Source organism: Sylvia atricapilla, chromosome Z, assembly GCF_009819655.1.
Source record: "Sylvia atricapilla isolate bSylAtr1 chromosome Z, bSylAtr1.pri, whole genome shotgun sequence".
Lineage (NCBI taxonomy): Eukaryota > Metazoa > Chordata > Aves > Passeriformes > Sylviidae > Sylvia > Sylvia atricapilla.
In genome coordinates, this window is record NC_089174.1 from 18368161 (window position 1) to 18388296 (window position 20136).

A 20136-nucleotide genomic window follows, 5' to 3' on the forward strand; every position below is an offset into this window, starting at 1 on the left:
AATGAGTTGTATATGAAACAGAGTATTTTGCATTAATATGGTACCGTTATTGTACTTATTTGAAATTCAGATAAATGTTTAAAGAATAATAGAATCCAAACATTATGAAGAAAATAAATGCAACTCATTGTGCAATAGTTAGTATCAACAACTATCTATTTTTCAAACTGACTTCTGCTAGGATGGGAAAACAGCTGGTTAGAAGTGTAGCGTAAAAAATAAAATTGCATTATGGAGCTGTGAGGAAAATACAGCATTGCAGAGACACAGAAACGGTAAGACCTGTAAGCTTTCTAGAAAAGTCATGACTACAGTTGAAATTTCAGCTCTAGTAGTGAGGGAACATAATTTTGAGTTTTTCTTTTTAGCATGAAACTGAAAAAGCATCATATGAGAACTTTTGATTGGTCATTCTATTTTAGTAAATGCCAGACAATTCACAAATTAATGTCACTGAGAATAGTAAATTTGGCAAGTACAAAGAAACCATATGTAGTTTTCCAAGTTTAACAAAAAAACATTCCAAAATGTAGGCATTTTACGCTCAGTCATACACACATGCTTTAAGGCTAAAATAAAGATCTTAGAGCATATGGAACAGAGATTGTTCTGACTGCTGAAGAAGAAGCAACTCCAAATTTCCCTGTCTGTAAAGTATCAATCATAGTATAAAGTTGTTGTGGTAGTTGCAAAGGGAGGTATAAACCCAAATGGGAACAGTATTTAAGAAAAAACACAAAAGGAAAGAAAAGCGGCTCAGACAAGGGCCTTATTTGTTACCTTATACGGGCTGTATTGGAAGTCACTTTGCACTTGAGGCGTGCACAAAAATTCTTTTTAATGATGTTTAACTTTTTCAAGTTGGTGTTTGTGATGCCATGTTTTTCAATAAAATCTATTTTCCAGCTGTTGCTTTAAAATCCAAGGCAGAACAAAACCTAAGAAATGGTTAAAACTGAAAAAGAAGATGTAAATTTGTTAAGTGTTTAAAATACTGGTTCAAAGGAACACAGATTTACTGCAGAAAGAATTATGAACCTTCCTCTTTTACATGTAAGTACAAATGCCTTCAACCATGCATTTCTGCCTTCAAAACAGATAAAGGACCTTGAACAAAATATAATATTTACATAGGGTATTGACTCTCAATAGGGGGAAAAAGGAGGAAAATGTTTATGGTGGAGTGGCGATACAATACTTCAAGCAAACAGATTTTATACCTCCAAGCATTCAATAGACTTAATAAGCCAATCTCTAATAAAATTCTGGTAAACTAAAATTTCAGTAACATTGTTCCATAGCAGTTTACAAAAATGTGTCACCTACCTATCAAAAGTCTTCTCACTTTGAAATAGTACTACTCTCTATGAACTTGAAAAAGGATGCTTTTGCTAGCTTTAAAGCACTGAGCTTCAAGTTTCTCATCAACGGTATTTTTGTATTTTAGGTAATTCTGATCCTTGTCTCAACTTCTTCTACCGCACCCATGGAGGCTGTCTTTCTCCCCGTTACAGTGCTGCTAGAGGATGCAAGCAAAACACAGTGCAGACTCTTTGTTATTAGCACACTGTCAAGCACTTCTCCTTCTTAGATAAAGGACTAATGCAGTAACAAGACAATCCTATTCCCATCTGAGGTGAAGTAAACAGAATTTGCTTTTATACAGATCCTTTCATATTCAAAATATCCCAATATGCTTTACAATAATGAGATAGATACACTGTCATTTCCGTAGTCTGAAACGCAGAGGGCAAGGCTTTGTCTTGCAAGCTGGAATAAAAGGAGGTCATGGGTCCTTTGAAGTTTCCTTACATCATCTAGACTGAAAGACAAGATGGAACGGAGAACATAACTGAGACAAAATAGAAAGGGAGGAGGGCAGGTGACCATTGTGAAATGTGTGAGACAACTCTTTCATCATATTTAAGGAGCACAGATCCAGAAGCAAAAATTAATCAGCAGGGAAAGATTTTTTTTTTTTTTTTTAAGACTGGCAGCAGGTACAATGCTAATCCTATTTTTTCTTTGAAGGCTTTTCTTGGGCAGGAAGGGAGGGAGGGAGCTAGGAAGCCTGGCGAGATGAATTCCACTTTCATCACAGCAAGTCAGGGATCTATATGCATACAGAGATTCAGTTCAGGTGAATGTAATGTAGTAGGCTGTACTATCCAGCCACTCAATATAAGTACTCTTCCAACAATGAGGTGAAATATCCTGGCAAACAAGAATTCTAAAGGAACTTAGGAAAAAATGCTTCTGAGGAAAACAGAAAGGGGACAAGAAAGTACTAACAGATTAGACAGCTCCCCACTGCATCTTAAAGAAAGGGTCCATCACCCACCTGGCACTGGCTGGCAGAAGCTTCCCCGATGAGGGTGGACTGGCCAAGGAAAGACAACAATCTCCAGCCTCTGTTTTATTGCCAAGCTGTGTTTCCAAATAAATTAATAAGAAGTGGTGGCCTAATTAAAGCACATCCTTCTGCATTTTGCCTTTCCTCTGTAAAGCCAAGCAACGGCTATGTGGAACAGAACATGAGTGGTTGAACTCTCCCAAATACTTCATACATCACTGTTTTGATTAGAGCCTCAAACTGTGAGGCAGCAAGAGCTGCCCAACAATCCACCTTCACTGCTTACTGATTCACAAATGATTGCAGTCTTTGGGAGGCACCATCCCTTAAAGGAAGAAGTTTGTACCTCTTCTCCACATCCCACCTAAATTATACTAAAGCTCTGTTCATCTAGCACTTCAGAAGAAAGAAGGTGGTTTTGGACATTCCACCTCTGCAATGCTTTATGCAAGCTACACAAAGTCTTTGCCACTTTTCTGCTGGAAGCTTCCCTTCCCTCAGCATTGAGCAGCTACGCCTTCAGCTGTGTTCGCTGTTTAATTTCTCCCACTGCCTTTCTTCTTCTCCTAACACTTGCATACTTTAGCCTCGGCTATGGAGTACTGACTAAGATGGAACAATAGGCGCCTTTCAAGTGTTCAGAGTGAGCTTTGAGCAAGGCTCTACTCAGGGATCCAATCAATATTTACTGCAGTTTCATGGCTCCTTCCAGGCAGAACACACTTGCTGGGAATTCCCAGACCTTCCCTGGTTTTATTCTAACAAGATGAAATTAAAGGGATAAAGAGATTACAAACAAAAGTATTTTTTCTTAGAAATACTCATGGTCACAGAACAAAATGGAAAAAAGGAGAAGGGAAGGGGAACAAGAAAGATAAAAGGACACACTACAATACAACAACTTATGTTTGAAGAGTAATCAGCCTTATAATTAGGAAAGTAGTTCTTCCTCTAAAGCTGATTAGCAAAGTTTCAAAATCACATATCAGGTAGTACTACATGCAAATCCGTTTAAAGTGATGCAAGTAAATAAAGTTTGCAAAGAAAGCCCACCTCAGCAGCTATCTAAAAACACACATTCTCTTTGCAACACCTAGGTCATGGCATGACCTCAAAGCGCAGAGTGACTGTAGACTACAGCAATGCATCCTTTTCCACAGATACACATATACAAGATCCTGAAGTTTAAAATTCATATATAAGAAACAGGCTTTCAGCTTATCAAGTGAACAAAGACAGAAAAAAGATTAAGAACTGTCTTTTATCACATCAGGGACCAAAGTTACATGCAAGATGCAAGTACTTTTATCCAAAAAAGGGTGCTTCATAACTAATGATACTAAAAAAAAGTTTTTAAATAAACTTTTTTTTTCACTAAAATTTCTAAACTAAAGGACTATTTTTCTTTTTTGTAGAAAACCTGCACCTAGAAGCTTGCAGGAAAAAAAACCCAACAAAATGAAAAGATATGCCATGGCAGAAAACTGAGGCTGCAATTTAGAGAATCTCCCCTCCTTCTTCAGTAGCTTGTCCTCTTACTCCTCATAAGAATCCACATAGTAAAAAAAAAAACTCCTCCCAAAAATCACATTTCTGACAGTAAAATACAAGTGGACTGACAATCATAATCTACCTGTTCAAACTGAAAGGCAGCTATATGATTTTTTTGTTTAGAGTGGTTGGAGTCCTGTCTCAACACGCTCTCTCATGTTAGATTCCACTGAAAGTTTTGAGGCAAAGAATCTGACAAGCTACTGTTAAAGCAGGAAAAATTATAGCTTTAGCTTCAGATGTGTCAGGATCTTTTGAAAAAAAAAACCATTTTATGTCAGCCCTGTGGTTAAAGGGCATTAACAGCAGAACAGATGCATCTTTCCACCTTGCATGTTCAATTTTCAGATGCATGAAGTTTTGATTGTTCAAGCTGCTTCATTGGAGAATGTTGCATTATCATCGTGGCATTTGTTTGATTTTAAAACCTTGCCAACATCAGACGGAATTTCCAATTCCAGTCCTCTCACTTTAAGGAAATGCAGGAAAGCTTACAAGCATAAAGGTATAAAAACACAGTATAATTAAAGGAAATCACAAATACTCCTACAACACATGTAAAACTCCTGAGAATATAAGAAATCTTTCTTCATGAAACAGAGTTCAAAATAATAAATTTATGAGGCTTCCAAGTCTCAGATAAGCAGGGGCATTTTTATACTGTGTTCAATTTGTAAAAAAACATCTCTTACCCATCTTTTAAATTACTTTCTACTAACCTTATAGGCAGGGTGAAAATTTTAATCAATGCATGGATGCATAAGTTTTACAAAATAAATATATAACCATGATCAAAATGGTAGTTTTAATGAGGAGTAAACATTCAGTAAACAACCACCAAAAAAAAAGGTAAATTCAATGGGCTTTGCAAAAGTAGTAAATGAAAACACAGGGTAAAAAATTTTAGAGACATTTCATCATGTTCTATTTTACAAAACATCTTAGGATTACTAGTAATGTTTTTGAAACTTAGAGAGGAATAAAAAAAGAGAATGAGGCATAGTGAAGTACTATCAACTGAAGAGTAAATACTTACTTCATCCCCTTCTACTACTACAACATAAGGAAATAAAAGAAGATTCAGTAAACTCAATGGGAATTTCATGCAAATACAGCACAGCATCTGGTCAGAGTATGTTACCATGCCATTACTTTTACTCTACGATCATGAGATAAATATGGCAGAATACCACTTTCAGTTTATTCCCAATCACTTATTAAGGGAACACTGCAGAACAAGTAATTAGTTGTCCCATTTTATCATAAATCAGGATGTGCTGTATTAAGGAGATAGTTCCTCAACTGGCAAGTAGTATTTGTGTAAACAATGTTCTTCCCTCTGATACATTATTTAAATAAAAGCATTACTGCACTGATGCCAACTACAGTAGCGGGGAGTGCAGGAAATGTTCTTCCTAAAACCAATGAAATTATCTTGAGAAATTAGTATTTCTCTTCCTTCTTAAAGATGAGAGTGTTTCTCAGATTAAAACCAGTAACAAATCTACCCCTAACAGGAAGCACGAGTGAGAGTACTAGTGTCTAGAACATTTAACTGAAAACCACAGGGCCTTTTCACCTGGGTACATCACGTATTTTGGGGACCAAAGACACTACCAAGACTCATTTTGTCTCTGACATATCCATTACATGGTGGAAAGCAGACAACATTTTGTTTTAAACATAAGACTGAATCTGAAAGAAAACTGTTAATTCAGGAAGACTGGATTAAAGCAACCCGATACTAAACCTAATCTAAAAATTAAGTCTTGCATGTATCCACTATACTAGCATTATGAAGTAAATAAGCATGCAAACAGAAAGAAGCAATCATTCCTCTGTCATCCATTAAAAAACAAGTATAGAAATCCTAATTGGGCACTGCAATGATCTGATTCACTCAGATTACAAAGGCAAAATTGCTTTCATCAGTAACAATACATTACCTCCACACTCCACACCTAAAATTAAGTGCTTAGGAAAGTCTTCCAAATGCTTTGCTCTGAAGAAGGCCATTATATGAGCACTAAATCAAGACAGCTAGTATGGAAAATGGAAAATGGAGATTTCTTTTTACAGTAAGTTATAAAATTTAGTTCAGTCAGACACAGGATCTGAGAAAGTAATAATAAAGTAATGCTGTAAATCACCAAAAAACCTTTTTTTTTTTTTTTCTTTTAAGCTAACTATCATGCTTTGGAGTAGAAGCATAGAATATGGAGATTCTCCTCATAAAACGTTTTTTGGCAAGTATGTTTTATATAATCATGATACAGAGAAAGGGTTTGCTTGGAATTTGAATGCAGTGAATAGCTGTGATACAATAAGATGCAAGTATGATCTACTTCTGTAATTAATTTTCCTTCTTCACCCACACTGTCACTTGTTATGATAATGTGAATCTTAACCTTAATGAGAAATTTCATACCACCTTGATTAAAGATACTGCAAATAACAACATTCTTTTTATTTTGGTTTTATTTCAACAAAGAATCTCTTTTACACCCACAAACCCCTCAACCCTTCTGCTAATGAATTTCCCATCTACAATACAGATTTTTGGAGACTGATTTATATGTCACGTTTTTGAGTGAGGACTATGCCAGTATGTGTATTACAGAATGATCATGGTCTGCAACTGTTCTTACTACACTTTTTTTGAAGGTAGTTTGCCTGAAGACTTTTTAATATGGAAGTTCCTCAATAAAAATGTGTATACATTCTTCTATAACATTTCTGAAGTAACACAAGAAGTTATATAACATTCACATGAAACTTTGAAATGTAATTTAAAAATCATCACATAAAAATTTCAAAGATTTCCAGAAATTTTGCAGGCAACTCCCTACAAAAACATGCACAGAGTATTAAATTGGGCCCGATGTCTTAAAACAGGATCTACCAACACAGAGACAAAAAAACCACAATCAAATTTCACCCAGGAATGATGGATAAAGTTTAACAACCTGTAAAATTATAAAAATTAGAATTGGATGTTTTACAAGACTCTATTTTACCAAGTTTATTTCATCAATATGTATCTTCTCAAATTTAGTATTTCCTTCAAGATGTATCTTCCTCTTATGCTCCATCTCTCAGCTACAAGACAAGAGCAAGTCTTCTGGAAACCAAGAAAAGTGTAAAATTGATACTCCATGAAAAGAAAATGCCTAAGAATAATTGCTCTCTCAGCAATCGCAGACTGCAGGGACACACAACAGGAATAACTGCTCATCATTTTGGTAAACAGGTAATAAATTACATGGTTTATGTATTTAAGATTTTATATTTACAAGGAGAAGTAGCATTCTCCAGGGAGTTCTCTTATTCTAAGAAGGCTATTATTCGAATTTCTAGAAAACAGATACTTCTTTCCTGAATATAGTGGTTTAGTGATTTCAGTGAGGAAATCATGCCATCCTATTTGGGCATTCACAAGATCCACTTGGTTTTTAAGGAGTATCTCACCAAGAAGAGAACAACATATTGCATGTACTGCTTTGGAAAGCACAAAACACAAGTATCCCAGTGGTGTACTACTCTATCTGATTTATTTTACCTTCATGATCTTAATATTTTTGTCTCATACCAAACCATACTACACTATAATAGGGCATTTCAACACCTCAGAGTTTCACTAATGCCTATCATGAAATCACATGTAGTAAGCCAACTCTCACTTTTGAAACAGCTGACAGCAAAACTTTATTTATTCAACCAGGCTTGCTTTTACCCTCTTCCATTCCCAAATGTAGAGATCCCAACTCTGCAAAAACCGTTCAAAAAAATTTTAGTCTAGCACTTATATGCATCCAACCAGGCAAAGCCCACAGGGTTCTACAATCCCATGCTGCTGTGCCCCCCACTAGATCTGATTCACGTGCAGCCTCAAAAAAATTGACAAGCCTAACTACTGAAACTCATATTCAGGAGAACTAAACCATCAGTACAGGACCTAAATCAACTCCCATTCATAGTTCAAAAATCTTTTTGTGCTAATAAATTGGATAAGAATACCTCCAAAAATACTGCAATAAAAATCCAGCAATAGTAAATGTATTTAAAAAAAAATTGAAAAAAATCACACCTTGCAAAGTCTGTCAATGCATACAGTGCAAAAAAATCAGACTTTTATTCCTCATTACTACCCATCAGCTTCTACTGACTTCTTCTACTTTTAAAAGTGAGGGTATGTATTTAAACAATTTTACTTAATCAATTTTAAGGGACCATTTTTTTGGAACATATTTAAGAAACTACATGTGCAGAAAAGCTGAAATAAAATCTAGGACAGTTAGGCACCAAGAAGTCTTAAAAATCTCACATGGCTGCTGTCTGCAATTCTTGGTACCTAAATACATTTAAAATTATGGTTTTGAGGATACATTCTTTTTAAATCAGTGGCCAAAAAAATGCTTAAATAAACTGCTCATTTTACAGCTGCAAAAAAATAAAGTAAATATTAGAGTGAATACAAAATTTAACTCTTTCAACATCTTTAAGAACAATTTTAAAGATAATTCACATTGCAATTATGCATTTATGCTTATGTATGGAAATGTGTGTGCAAGGATAAATGGAACAAGTGCACATTTCACTCAAGTCCCTACTGCAGTACACCAAAATCTTAGCCTGATTTCACTTAAGATAACCTACACACTATGGGCTAGAAACAGGAAAAACATGAACATACAAACTAGCTGCTTTCATTCAGGTTTTTTCTAATCCAGGTTACCATGCAAAGCACAAGCAAAAGCATACAAAATACAAACCCCACCCATTTAATAAATGCAGACAAATACAGGCCTTGATCACAGCAATTTTATTAGAAAGCTCAGTTTACCAGAAAGTGTGCAAGACAGAACTAGAGACAGGCAAATGTGTCTCAAAAGCAAAGGGAAAAGTGTATGCAACTTGGCCATAAATGAAGGGACAAATATAACCCTAGAATTAAAATCTTTGGAATAAAGAATAATAATCTTCCAAGTAAATATGACTTCAATAGCACTGAATTTCCACAATCAGGCATTGTATATATACTATATATATATATATATATATATATACATATATATATATATAATTATTAGGCACACACTTCCCATGTTCTTTGCCCCAAAAGCAGAGCTGACAATGGTGACAGCAGAGTGTGTAATTAGTTTTTATTGTTCCCCTGACAGCTGTAGCTCTGCAAGGACCCCTTGCCTTTTCCATTGTAAATGTTATGGAAAAATACACTAATGACAGGCATTTAATTATGGGCACAGCGACCATGATGGGAGCTGTGCCAAAAGTGATTGGCAGCTTTGGATACCAGATATTCACAGTAATGGTTCTTTTTCTATCATACCTTGTAATCCAGATTAGTGAAGATAGAAGTTTTTTAAAACATCTTTTCTAAGGCCTTGGTTGTTGTCTAGAGATATTATTATTAATTACCACAAACAGACAAAAACTGACAGAAAAAAATGCACAAAATCTTTACATTTTTTTGTTAATAGCATGAAGTTTCTTGAAAGAGGTCTATGCACTGACAATGTCATCAACATAAAAGAATTCCCCACTGGCTCCAGCACACAGTTGACTTTTTTTTTAAATTATACATAGCTACAAACAAAGAGATGCTATGCCCTCTTAACGTATCTTTATTCAGTATTTACAATAAACTGTTCCACATTCAGCTGTAGTTGCTGAGGTGCTTTTTCGCCTGATTAATTAGCAATTGGGAGACACGCTTTCTGGCAGCTTTTGTATCCCTATTATTTCTTTTGATTTGGCACAAAAACTGCCTTTTGGGAGCACCAGTATTTGTACTGTACCCCACTTAGTGATGGATCACTAATTTTTAATAAACCAAGTCCCAAGAGAACCGCAAAATTATGTAAAAGTGTATTGGAGCAATAACTGTAAACAAATAATAAATAAATAAATAAATAAATACATGGGGCAGGGGTTAGAGCTGTTGCAGTACATAAAATAACAGGTCTTTTCCATACTATACATGCAAAGCCTATCCAAGAGATCACACGTAATCTTAAAACACTGGTCTGAATTGGCTTTTAACTGCTTGATCCAAATCTCTGCCTTTACCTTTAAAAAGAGACTAGCTAATGTGGATGCACAAGTTCCTTGAAGAATGCTTTATCTGAACGTTCCTTTGCTGTTTCTCGTCCCTCCCCCATGACCAGATGAATGAAATTACTCTGTGAAGCAGATTTCTGTGAAGAATGACCACACAATTCTGGACCAAACGGTTCTAAGTCTATGTAGCAGTCACAAATCCCTGGCTAAGCAGAACAAAGCAACATTATTCCAAAGTGGTAAGTTTGGGAATATAAAAGTGAAGCTGTCTGGCTCTGAAGTGGTAACTTACAAATAGCTGCAGAATCACTGTTGGCTGTCCATCCCCCATCCAGCTGGCTCTCATATCAGTGACTTCAAAAATGCAGTTTGCCATTATGGTGGCTTAAGGCACTTTGTGTGCCAGTGCAATGACCACGCTGTGTGTGCATGTCAGAAGGTCAATACTTTCAAATTCCAGAGTCTCTCTTTATTTCCTTCTTTTCTGGAAACAATAAGAAAGAGAGTAGGATTGATAGCTCCTACTTTGTTAACTTCTGCTCACCAAATGCCCTTCCTGTATGAATATATAACTATTTTTGAAAAATGTGATCAGGCATTAAATAAAGTGGGGCGGATTGTGGGGGGTAGAACCATAATCACCAAACAGAAATCCAATGCCACTGTTTTTACTGGTCATTAACAGCACTAATTGGTACATTTTCTTGCAACAACTTTTAACAATTGCAAGAGACCCAACATCATTAATGCTCCTAGAAGTCCTTACCTAATGCTAATGAATTAGTATTGAAGACTGACAACTGTGCTACAAAGATCATCATCAAAATTACCAGTAAGTAAAATAAAATACTTGTTTTCTTTGTATCCTCACAAAAAAAAAATTAAAAAAAAAATCTGTATTTTATTTATACAGTACTACAAAACCAACAAAATATTAGACATCAGGAGATTTGGGAGACTTTTTTGTTTACTTTTGATTAAAAGAGTTAGAATGTATTCAGCTCCAGTTTTAAAGACACAGGGTGAATAAAGATACGCAAATTTATTTACAAATTTGAAACAAATTAAAAGTAAAAATTGAAACAAAAAATCCTGTGTACAGTAATAGTATTTTAATAACAATGTATTTACAAAAAAGAAGTGCTTCATTGCCACCCACCAAGGAACTGCTGCAGTGCTCAGCTACTACTGATGAACAACTCATACCACGTGAACATGCCTACTACTGCCAGCATCCACCCCCAAGCAAGAAAAATTAAGTAATTTTGGGGCAGAAGTATTATATTGTTTTAATGAATAAAGAAGGTCAATGCTCCATGGCAAACATTAATTATGGCACAAAATATATTCTGTCCAAACATGCACCTTTTAAATGCCAAATTTTATCTTTCAGAATGAAACAAATACATTTTAGCAGAGGGTGACCAGCATCAAAGTAAATATATCTCTCATACTTTTTTTTTTTTTTTGCCTCACCAGATGATAACAAATTATCTCTTCTCTACATTCTGCACCACTATTTCAAGACTGTAATCAAAACCTAAAGACGGTGCCTATCAAATAAAATGATTTTCCAAAAGTCTGATGAAGTTACTCAGTGATAAACATAAAGTAAGATTTTTTTACTGCAGATACTACTGTCTAATAGCTTAATATGCTGATCTAATGATGCAAAAAAAAAAAAAGAACATTAAAAATAACTTATTTACATGTCTTGTGAGTCTAAGGTCCTTTTTCCACGCAATTTGTCAGCATGGATAGGAAAATTCCTCCACTAGATTACAATGCAAGTAACAACAAGAATTGTAATTTTCAAGTAAAAATTGCAGAACCTGAGGAATTTGCTTTAACTGGTATTAGCAGTTCAAGCAGATCTTGCTAATTAACAGGACGTTTGTGCATCTTCTTGTTAGCTGGTTTTTCTTTTTACAGCATTTTAACTAGTCATGCATTTAAACAGAAAAATGGCCAAAAAGCTCTTAGTGCACCAGTTAACATAATATGGACACCAAACTATGTCTCTACATTTTGCAGCAGTCTAAAATAAACTCATTTTCTTCATAAAACTAGGATCTAACAATGTATTTTCATTAACCTGTCAATGGCAGAATATGAAAGATGTTTCCCCAGATTAAATATATATATACATATAATACATATATTGGGGTTTATTATTCTTTTTCTGCATTTTTCTGGCATTCTGTGGTGGAGAAATACAATCTCAGTTCTTGCAGAACAGTGGGGGTTTTCTTACACATGTATTTTCACATACTTCATCTTAACACAAATTGTTTTCTAAATTGTGTAAGAACACAAATTTGTGCTTTTGTAATGAAACAGTCTAGGCTCACTTTCCTAAAAAAGAGGATTTCAGATATCTATACATGTTTGCACAATGTAAAATAATTTGCACCACTTTAAATGAGCTCAACCATAATCTAGCTTGGAGAGACCACAATGAAAAGGATGAGTGCAAAATGCAAGGGAGACTCCTAATGTCTGAATGATTCTATTCGTCCATTCAGCTGTGCTGAAGAACCTTACAGTATGGCTTACTCATAACAACTGTAATACCATCAGAATTCAATTTCAATAACTTGTCTGTTTATTCCAAACCAAATGTTTTTGTTTCATTATGCTGGTGTGCTGCTGGCTGACTAAATTTTAAGCACAAGTGCAACAAAAACAAAACAGGGCTCTTTATTCTCAGAAGTGAATTAGACCATTCAGAAACACTGGAATATTAGATTAATCATGAAACTGAAGATATTTTTTAAAAACAATGCTCAGAACTAGGTAGCAGAGCAAAGAGTACTTATTGGAAGAACATCTCAGATCTAAAATACTTCTAACTGTATTGAAAAAAATATAATTGAAAAACAGCAACACAAAGCAATGGAGACATATCTCAAAGGCATGGACGAATTACTGTCCAGTCATGGTTTCATTAGGAAAGGTTGTGTCTTTTTTAGCATCTGTTCTCAGCTGTTCCCAATGACCAACCTTCTTTACATGTTTTCCTAGTAGTCTACTATTTCAACAATGCCAGAGTCCTCCACCCAGCAACAGACTGGTGCTGGAAGAAGAAGTCATAAGGCACTCAAATAAGCTAGGAGAGCTCTCAAAGCATACTCATGCAATTCTTCTGTTTCATATTACATTGGTGCACCCAAGTGCTAGCCTATTTACCTGCCCACCTACTGACCCAAGAATTACCAGTGTGTGAAGAACACATGAAAGTGGGAAGATGGCCAAGAACTAAAACACAAAATCTACAAATAATTTTCGGATTAATGCTTTGAACTTTAACACAAAATACATTAGCTGGAAGATTAAACCTGGAAATTTGATGGAAATTCCATTCACTTTGTAAACACTTAAAAAAAAAAAAAAAAAAAAAAAAAAAATTCAGATTTTTTCCGTCACACAATATTCATGCTACACTGTACACCACATCACCACCTAATGACACACTTCAATGCATACATACAGAGGTATGTGTATATATATGCAAGTATATATACACAAACATTGAAATACATATATATCCTCATTACATATGCCATATACATTACACCTGCCTGTTCATATGAATGCAATTACTATGACTCCTGAAGGACTAATTGCATTCATTCATTTTTTCAGCCCAGCATGATTGCTGGAATCATAGCAACAGGAGAGAGAAAGGAGGGCTCATCTTTATCTGTCCCTCTCAAAAAGCATATAGGGCCAGAAGGAAGAATGCAATTAAGTGTCCTGACTATGTGCACTTGGATAAGATTTAATAAGAAGCATTTCATGAAGATCAGGTACCACTTTAACAAGATGCCTTTCATACAAAAGTGGAGGCCAGTGAAACTATTGCTCTTTAAGCAGTTTTTCCATAAAAGGTTTTAAATAGTATCAAACACCCACTTTTAAAATAAACACCAATGTTCTTTTGGAGACACAATGTGTTAATGAAACTATTAGAAGCAGAGAAAGTAGGTATAAAGAATTGATGACTCTACTATTTATCTTTTAATTACAAGGAACCAGAGATTTCTTCAGCTCTCAGAGCAAGCTGCTGTATAAAATGCTCTCAAAATGCAAGCTATGCTGTTTCAAAATAGGTTTAGATATATAATACACATATATTATAGGTACAAGGAAGTGTATGTATACCCCAAGTACTTAGGCTCCTATGCTTCCCTTGATATATGAAACTCATACGCAATACCAACATTAAAGGGAACACCTTGTCTTTACCCTTCTTCACCCACAACTTCTTCGTTTTCTTAACATGTGTAACAGCTTTCTTCCTGTTCCAGCCATTTCTGTATGGCTTCCCTCAACTCTGTACATAGGCAGAACTACATCTATATGGAAAACAAAAACAAACAAACAAACAAAAAAGACAAAGCAAACAAAAAAAAAACCCACCCACATGACCTCAGCACATGAAAACAACGTGCTATGGTGAAATCCACAAACACGTAACAGATGGCAGAACACTCAGACATCCATCCAGCCCATGAGTGCGCTCCAAGAAGTGCCAGGTGTTCGTGAGCTGCCACATCCACAGCTTCTCAAAACTAAATCTGTGAATTCGGCTGGCCCAGGGAGGCACTTAAGCACACATCTATCCACCCACACAACTGCAGCAGAACTTAGGTGTGTAAGGATTGAGCTCAAAGAAGTTAAGTGCTTCTCTGAAACAGTGCCTAAATACTCAGGCAAACTCCACACAGGCTGAGAAATCCAGGTCGTGAAATTTTGGTCTATGCACAGAATTTTCAGAAGTATCCACTAATTTTTTTTCTGTTTGCTGGCTCCAAATACATATCTTAAAAAAAAAGCCTCTAGCAACACTGACCAAATTGTGGTATCCAGTTTAATTATGGGAAATCACCAGTTGAAGCTGAAACTATTTTCAGTACCTAAATTCTCTAATTACCATCTGATTTATTGATTTTTATCCACATAAATACACAAAGAGAAAACAAATCAGCATCCTATGTCTTTAAAACAATTCTTCTATGGATATAGTATACCATATTCTTGTACAAAATGCAGCTACCCCATTAATACTCCTAATAAAAAAAAAATTGCTTTTGTGAGACTAGAAGCTACAGCCTCTATGTATGACCAGAAACTAGACTTGCAATTCAAGTATTTTTAACCACCCTGAAACTAATTAATTTATGAAGCTGCATAACCTGACACTGAAACAACTTACAGGGAAATATCTAAATAGAAACCACAATCATAAAGCATAATCCTGGCAAGCAGAAAAACATAGCAATAATTACAACAAGCAGTTCAGCTTGAACAGTGACGAGATTAAAAACAGTAGCAGGCATGAAGCAGGTAGACCACTTCAAAATTTGGCCCTGGTATACAATATTCGGTCTGAATTATAATTAAAAGGACACTACCAATCAAGATTAAATTCATATGCTCCATTCCAAAACTGTGCACTGTATTCAGAATAATATTCCCTGATGATAATAGTTTGCAGCCCCTTATAAGAAAATATTTATGCAAGCAAGTGTTGAAAGACTAATGCACTTTAAGGTAACAGTCAGAATTTGCGTACACTTAATTCTAAGCCTACATAAATAAACAAAAGAAATAACATTTTTGAGCTTACTTGAGGATTCATTTCCAATTAAAAAAAAAAAAAAAAAAAAAAAAAGGACTAAAGAAAGTTATTTTATTTATACTTCAAAATTTTAATACCTAAGCATATTCTCACCTGGAGTTAGACTACAGTATTTAAGGAGGGTATACACTGATAATTAAATATGGAAGAAAAGTAAGGCAGAGCAAGACTTTAAACATTTCCAAGAACTGACTTTGACTCCGTAAAAATACACAACTTTGCTACTCATACATGCTGACAATAATGACCATACACTTTCTAATTGTTCTAGCAGAACTTTGGCAACTGACCAAGCAATGTAATTTGAATTTTGCTAATAGACTCCCATGATTTTTTGTTTACCAAACATTGTTCACACCAGGAACACTTATCAACTGGGCCACTCAACTTGCTAAATGTGTCTTTCAACGAGAATGAAATCTTCATGTATTTCAGTAAGTTGCTGAAGGCTAATACTAATAAAAAATTAAACCATCAAATCTGAAGGAAGGACAATCATTAAATTCTTCAAAGTTTAAATGAAACCTTAATTTAGAGTGCCTTTATCATTATTAAGAGGATCAATATTTCATTTTTTAAAGGAATTAATTAGTTCTATAGCAGTTTGTTAGTTCTGAATAAATACAATATAGAAGTAAGCTAAATCACAATGGTAGTATTAGTGCTTATCAAATGACCGTATATTTTGTCCTCTAATTTCAAATAGCTATCAACAAGTAAGCATCTCTACTTACTTCTACATACGTTCATCTCCTGAGTATGACTCTAGATGAAGACAAATCACTGCAAAGTTATTCCTGCAACATTGTTAAATGCTCTTAAAATTTTGATAGCCAAAGACAATTTTGCCTTCAGCTCAGGTTCTGAATTAGTTCTAAAACTAATTCAAAAGAGAAGTGCTTGCTTTTCTTTGGGTCTCTTCCACCTACCGAAACAGGTGTCTGCCTGTTTTTCTGTAAATGCTTGTGTTACTTGGAAAGCACACACGAACTGGCACATGCTGTATAAAGCAAAGGAGAGTTACATCTGCACCCTGCTCTTTCTCATATTTTTAACTCACAAATACACATGGCATGTCCAAATAGACATATCCATTGTGAAAGAGCAGTATTTTAAGACAAGAAATGTTTGTTTTTAAAACACAAGGTTTAGAAACATCTTAAAATCAGCTCTTCTACTGTTTGGAAAAATAACAAAACTAAGTTTTCTTTGCAGTCTGCTGATGTTTGATGTTAGATTAATAAAAGATTCCATTAATAGTAGTAATATATTATTAAACTTGCTAGAATCCCTGTAAATAGGATTCAGTGTATAATGCCTAGGTAAGCATTGTTTGCACCTTCAACTCACTTCACCTACATACAGTTAAGATCATCACGCATAAGACAACAGAAGCGAAAAATCTTGAATCTAAGGATATTATTAAAGTATTTTACCTGTTATGCCAGCAATGTGTGAATTTAGTCAAACTTATTTCTTTCAATGATCCTCCTTTCGCCCAGTGGGATTTGAGAACGTTACTTCTTTTTTATTTTTTAAGCAGTTACATTTCATTTTGCATAACAACAGAAATGAAAGTCCTGGTTTATAGAGGCAAGCAATTTTTTGGGACATGTGTTCTTTGATGGGTGATGTGAGATGTAACTTTTCATCTTATTTACTCAGAGCATTTTTCACATAACACATGTAGAAAGAGGAAAATGCAGGGAGACATTTTAGATCACAGATGCTCATCATACAGAAACATGATTGTTTCTGCCTCTTTGTCTCAAGTTTTTTATGCCAACTATTAATTGCTGAGGCGCTGAGATCAGGAGCACAGTATTAAAGTGCTGGACAAACTAGCTAACCCTGGGCATTTGTAAATTCTGCCGATTACTTCCTGCATCACCTATTTTAAACCTGCTCTGGAATACCAAGCAGCGGAGTTTTCTGCAGGCAATAGAGATGTATTCAAAAACATGACCTGTGACAAAAATCAATGTGCTAATCTCAAGCCAAACAACAGTATCAGAAGCATAAAAAAGAGATAACCTAAGATAAAACGTCCCCAAATTTACTTAGACTAGCTTGACGGGTTAAAAAAAAAAAAAAAAAAAAAAAAAAAAAAAAAAAAAAAAAAGAAGGAAGAAGAAAAAGAAAAAAGTAAGCTTGCCACGGGCACTTTGTCAAGGCAAAAATTTTTAATACCCAGAGGACTTTTTACGTAAACACACGGATACCATTTGGAGGATGACTGAAATTTTCTGACGATAAACATGAGGGAAAGCTCCAGGGAAAAAAAAAAAAAAAAAAAAAAATTAAATGAAACCTCTCCTTCAAGTACTGAACTGCACTGAGAGCCTGCTGCTATGAACCCTCCGGCGCCAGGGGACCGGGGCGACTGCGCCAGCACCACTCGGCCCCAACTGCGGGTATCCCGGCGATGCGCCGTCCCGTGTCCGCGGCACCGGCAGACCCCGGCACCGCGTACCTACCCCGCTTCCTCACCCCCAGCCCGCCCGGGAGAGGCCCCTGCCGCCCGGGCAGCGCAGGGCAAGGCCGGGCAAAGCCGCCCCCGATAACCATCTCACCCGGGGTGCCGCAGAGCCCTGCCCGCGGCCGACTCCCCGCTAGCGGCGGGCAGCACGCCCGCCGAGGAATCCTTCGGGGCACCACCGGGGCGCCGCTACCTGTGCCCCTCATCCCCGCCCAGCTCCCGGAGCAGGGCTGGCAGAGGACACGGGCTGCCCCGCGGCGGGGGGCATGGATCGCATCCATCCGGCTCCTGCGAGCCAGCGGCGGCCCATGCCCAGGAAAGTCTCGGAAGGAAGCGATAGAGGAGAGGAGAAAATCACCCCCGCCAGCAGCCCCACTATCGCTTCCTGCAGCCCTGAACCTCCGTAAAAGAAAAGTTTTTCTCTCTATTTTGCAGCCGGTCTCTCGACACGAGTCTCCGGCGCCGGAGTGCCGCTGTGCGCCCGCCGCCGACCCCCGCCCGGTGCGCGCCCGCGGCCGCCCCGCGTACCTGGGGTTGGAGCTGTTCCAGTAGACGGCGTAGCGGTCGGCCACCGCCTTGGCGCCGGGCTCCTGCCCGCGCACGCACACCCACAGCGCCGCGGCCGCCAGCAGCAGCATCTCCACGTGCGGCATCGCGCCCGGCCGGCGGCGCGCCGAGGCGGGATGCGGGAAAAATAAAGAAAAGGGAAAAAAATTTAAAAGGAAAAAAAAAAAAAAAGGATCGGGGAAGAAGGCAGTCGGAACCGAGCCGGGGCGCGGGAGTTGTGGGGCGAATGAATAAAAAGCGAAGCGCGGAGGCGGTGGGCTCCGCGGCGTGCCGCGCCGCCGCGAGCGGAGGCCGCCTGGCGCCGCGGGCGGGCAGCGGGCGGGGAGGGCGATCCGCGCCCCTCAGGAAGCCTCACCCCGGCAGGGGGTGGTGGGGGCCGAGACGGGTGGCGGCGGCAAGCGGCAGGCGGTGCTCATTCACCGGGAGTCCCGCACGAAGCCCACGGCACGACATACACCGGCCCGCCGGCGCGGCGGGCGGGCGAGAGCGGCGCTTCCTCCGCGCCCTGCGAGCGGCCCCGGCGGCGCCGACGGCCCGAGTGCGCGGGGATGGAAGGAGCGAACGAGCGGGAGACGGGGCAGAGGAGCGGGGAGGAGGAGGGGAAGGCGATCTTTCGCCTGGAAGCCCACGGGGGGTCCTGGCAATATATTAAAGGCCGCCGGCTGGGAGCGGGAGGAGAAGTACCCGCAGATCTCAAAGTACAAAGTTTGTGTCTTCCTTTCTGGCCCTCCGCTCCCCGCAAATGAACAACAAACAAAAACAGGAAAAAAGAAAGGGGAAGCTGGGAGGGAGGGGAAGAGGGGGAAGAAGCAAAAGCCCTGAGGAGTTTGCTTGCTGCGCTGATGGAGTTGAGAAGCCTGTTCTGCAGCACGGAGTGTCTTGAAAGAGACTTTGTGGAGTGGTTTTCTTGTCCTTCCTGTTCTTCCTGGGCGGTGGATGCACCAAGGACGGAGCAACAGCAAAGGAAAAAAAAAAATTAAAAAAAAGAAAAAATTAAAAAAAGGGACGGGGGACAGGAAGGGAAAAAAAAAAAAAAAAAAAAGGCCAATCCAATAAATGTAGCGGCGTGGAAACCAAGGAAATGCAAGTAAAAACAATTGCTTTATGAGAGGGCGTGGAGAAGAGCAAAATCTCGGAGAAGTGCAAAATCAAGCCTGCAAACTCCTCGGATGATGCTGGTCTTGGCTGGCCTCTCCTGCTTGGGGAACGAATGGAGCGATACGGCGAGGTGCGGAAATCTCCTGATTCAGCCTCCCGGAGCCTCTCTGAGATAAAGCAGGGTCCAGTCCCATGAATATCAACTTCTGCGGAAGGACAAAACAGTTTGAAGGAGCAGGGAGGAGGTCAGAGAAAAATAATCCACCTCTCAGATGACTACATAAGGAGATCGAAAAAAAACAACCACCCCAGATCTTCTCGGTCTTGCCCAACAGCTGCTCCCCTTTTCCCTCTGAAGCAGCA

At 38.0% G+C, this 20136-nt stretch overlaps 1 protein-coding gene across 1 annotated transcript in view; it reads right to left on the minus strand.

The window, feature by feature from the left end:
* Positions 1–19671, minus strand: part of EFNA5 (ephrin A5) — a 203247-nt gene extending 183576 nt beyond the window's left edge. Inside the window, exon 1 of the mRNA XM_066339284.1 lies at positions 18637–19671. Within this exon, the coding sequence (XP_066195381.1) occupies positions 18637–18761 (125 nt within the window). The 5' untranslated portion in view covers positions 18762–19671. The remainder of the gene's footprint in view (positions 1–18636) is intronic.
* Positions 19672–20136: the final 465 nt, after the last annotated feature.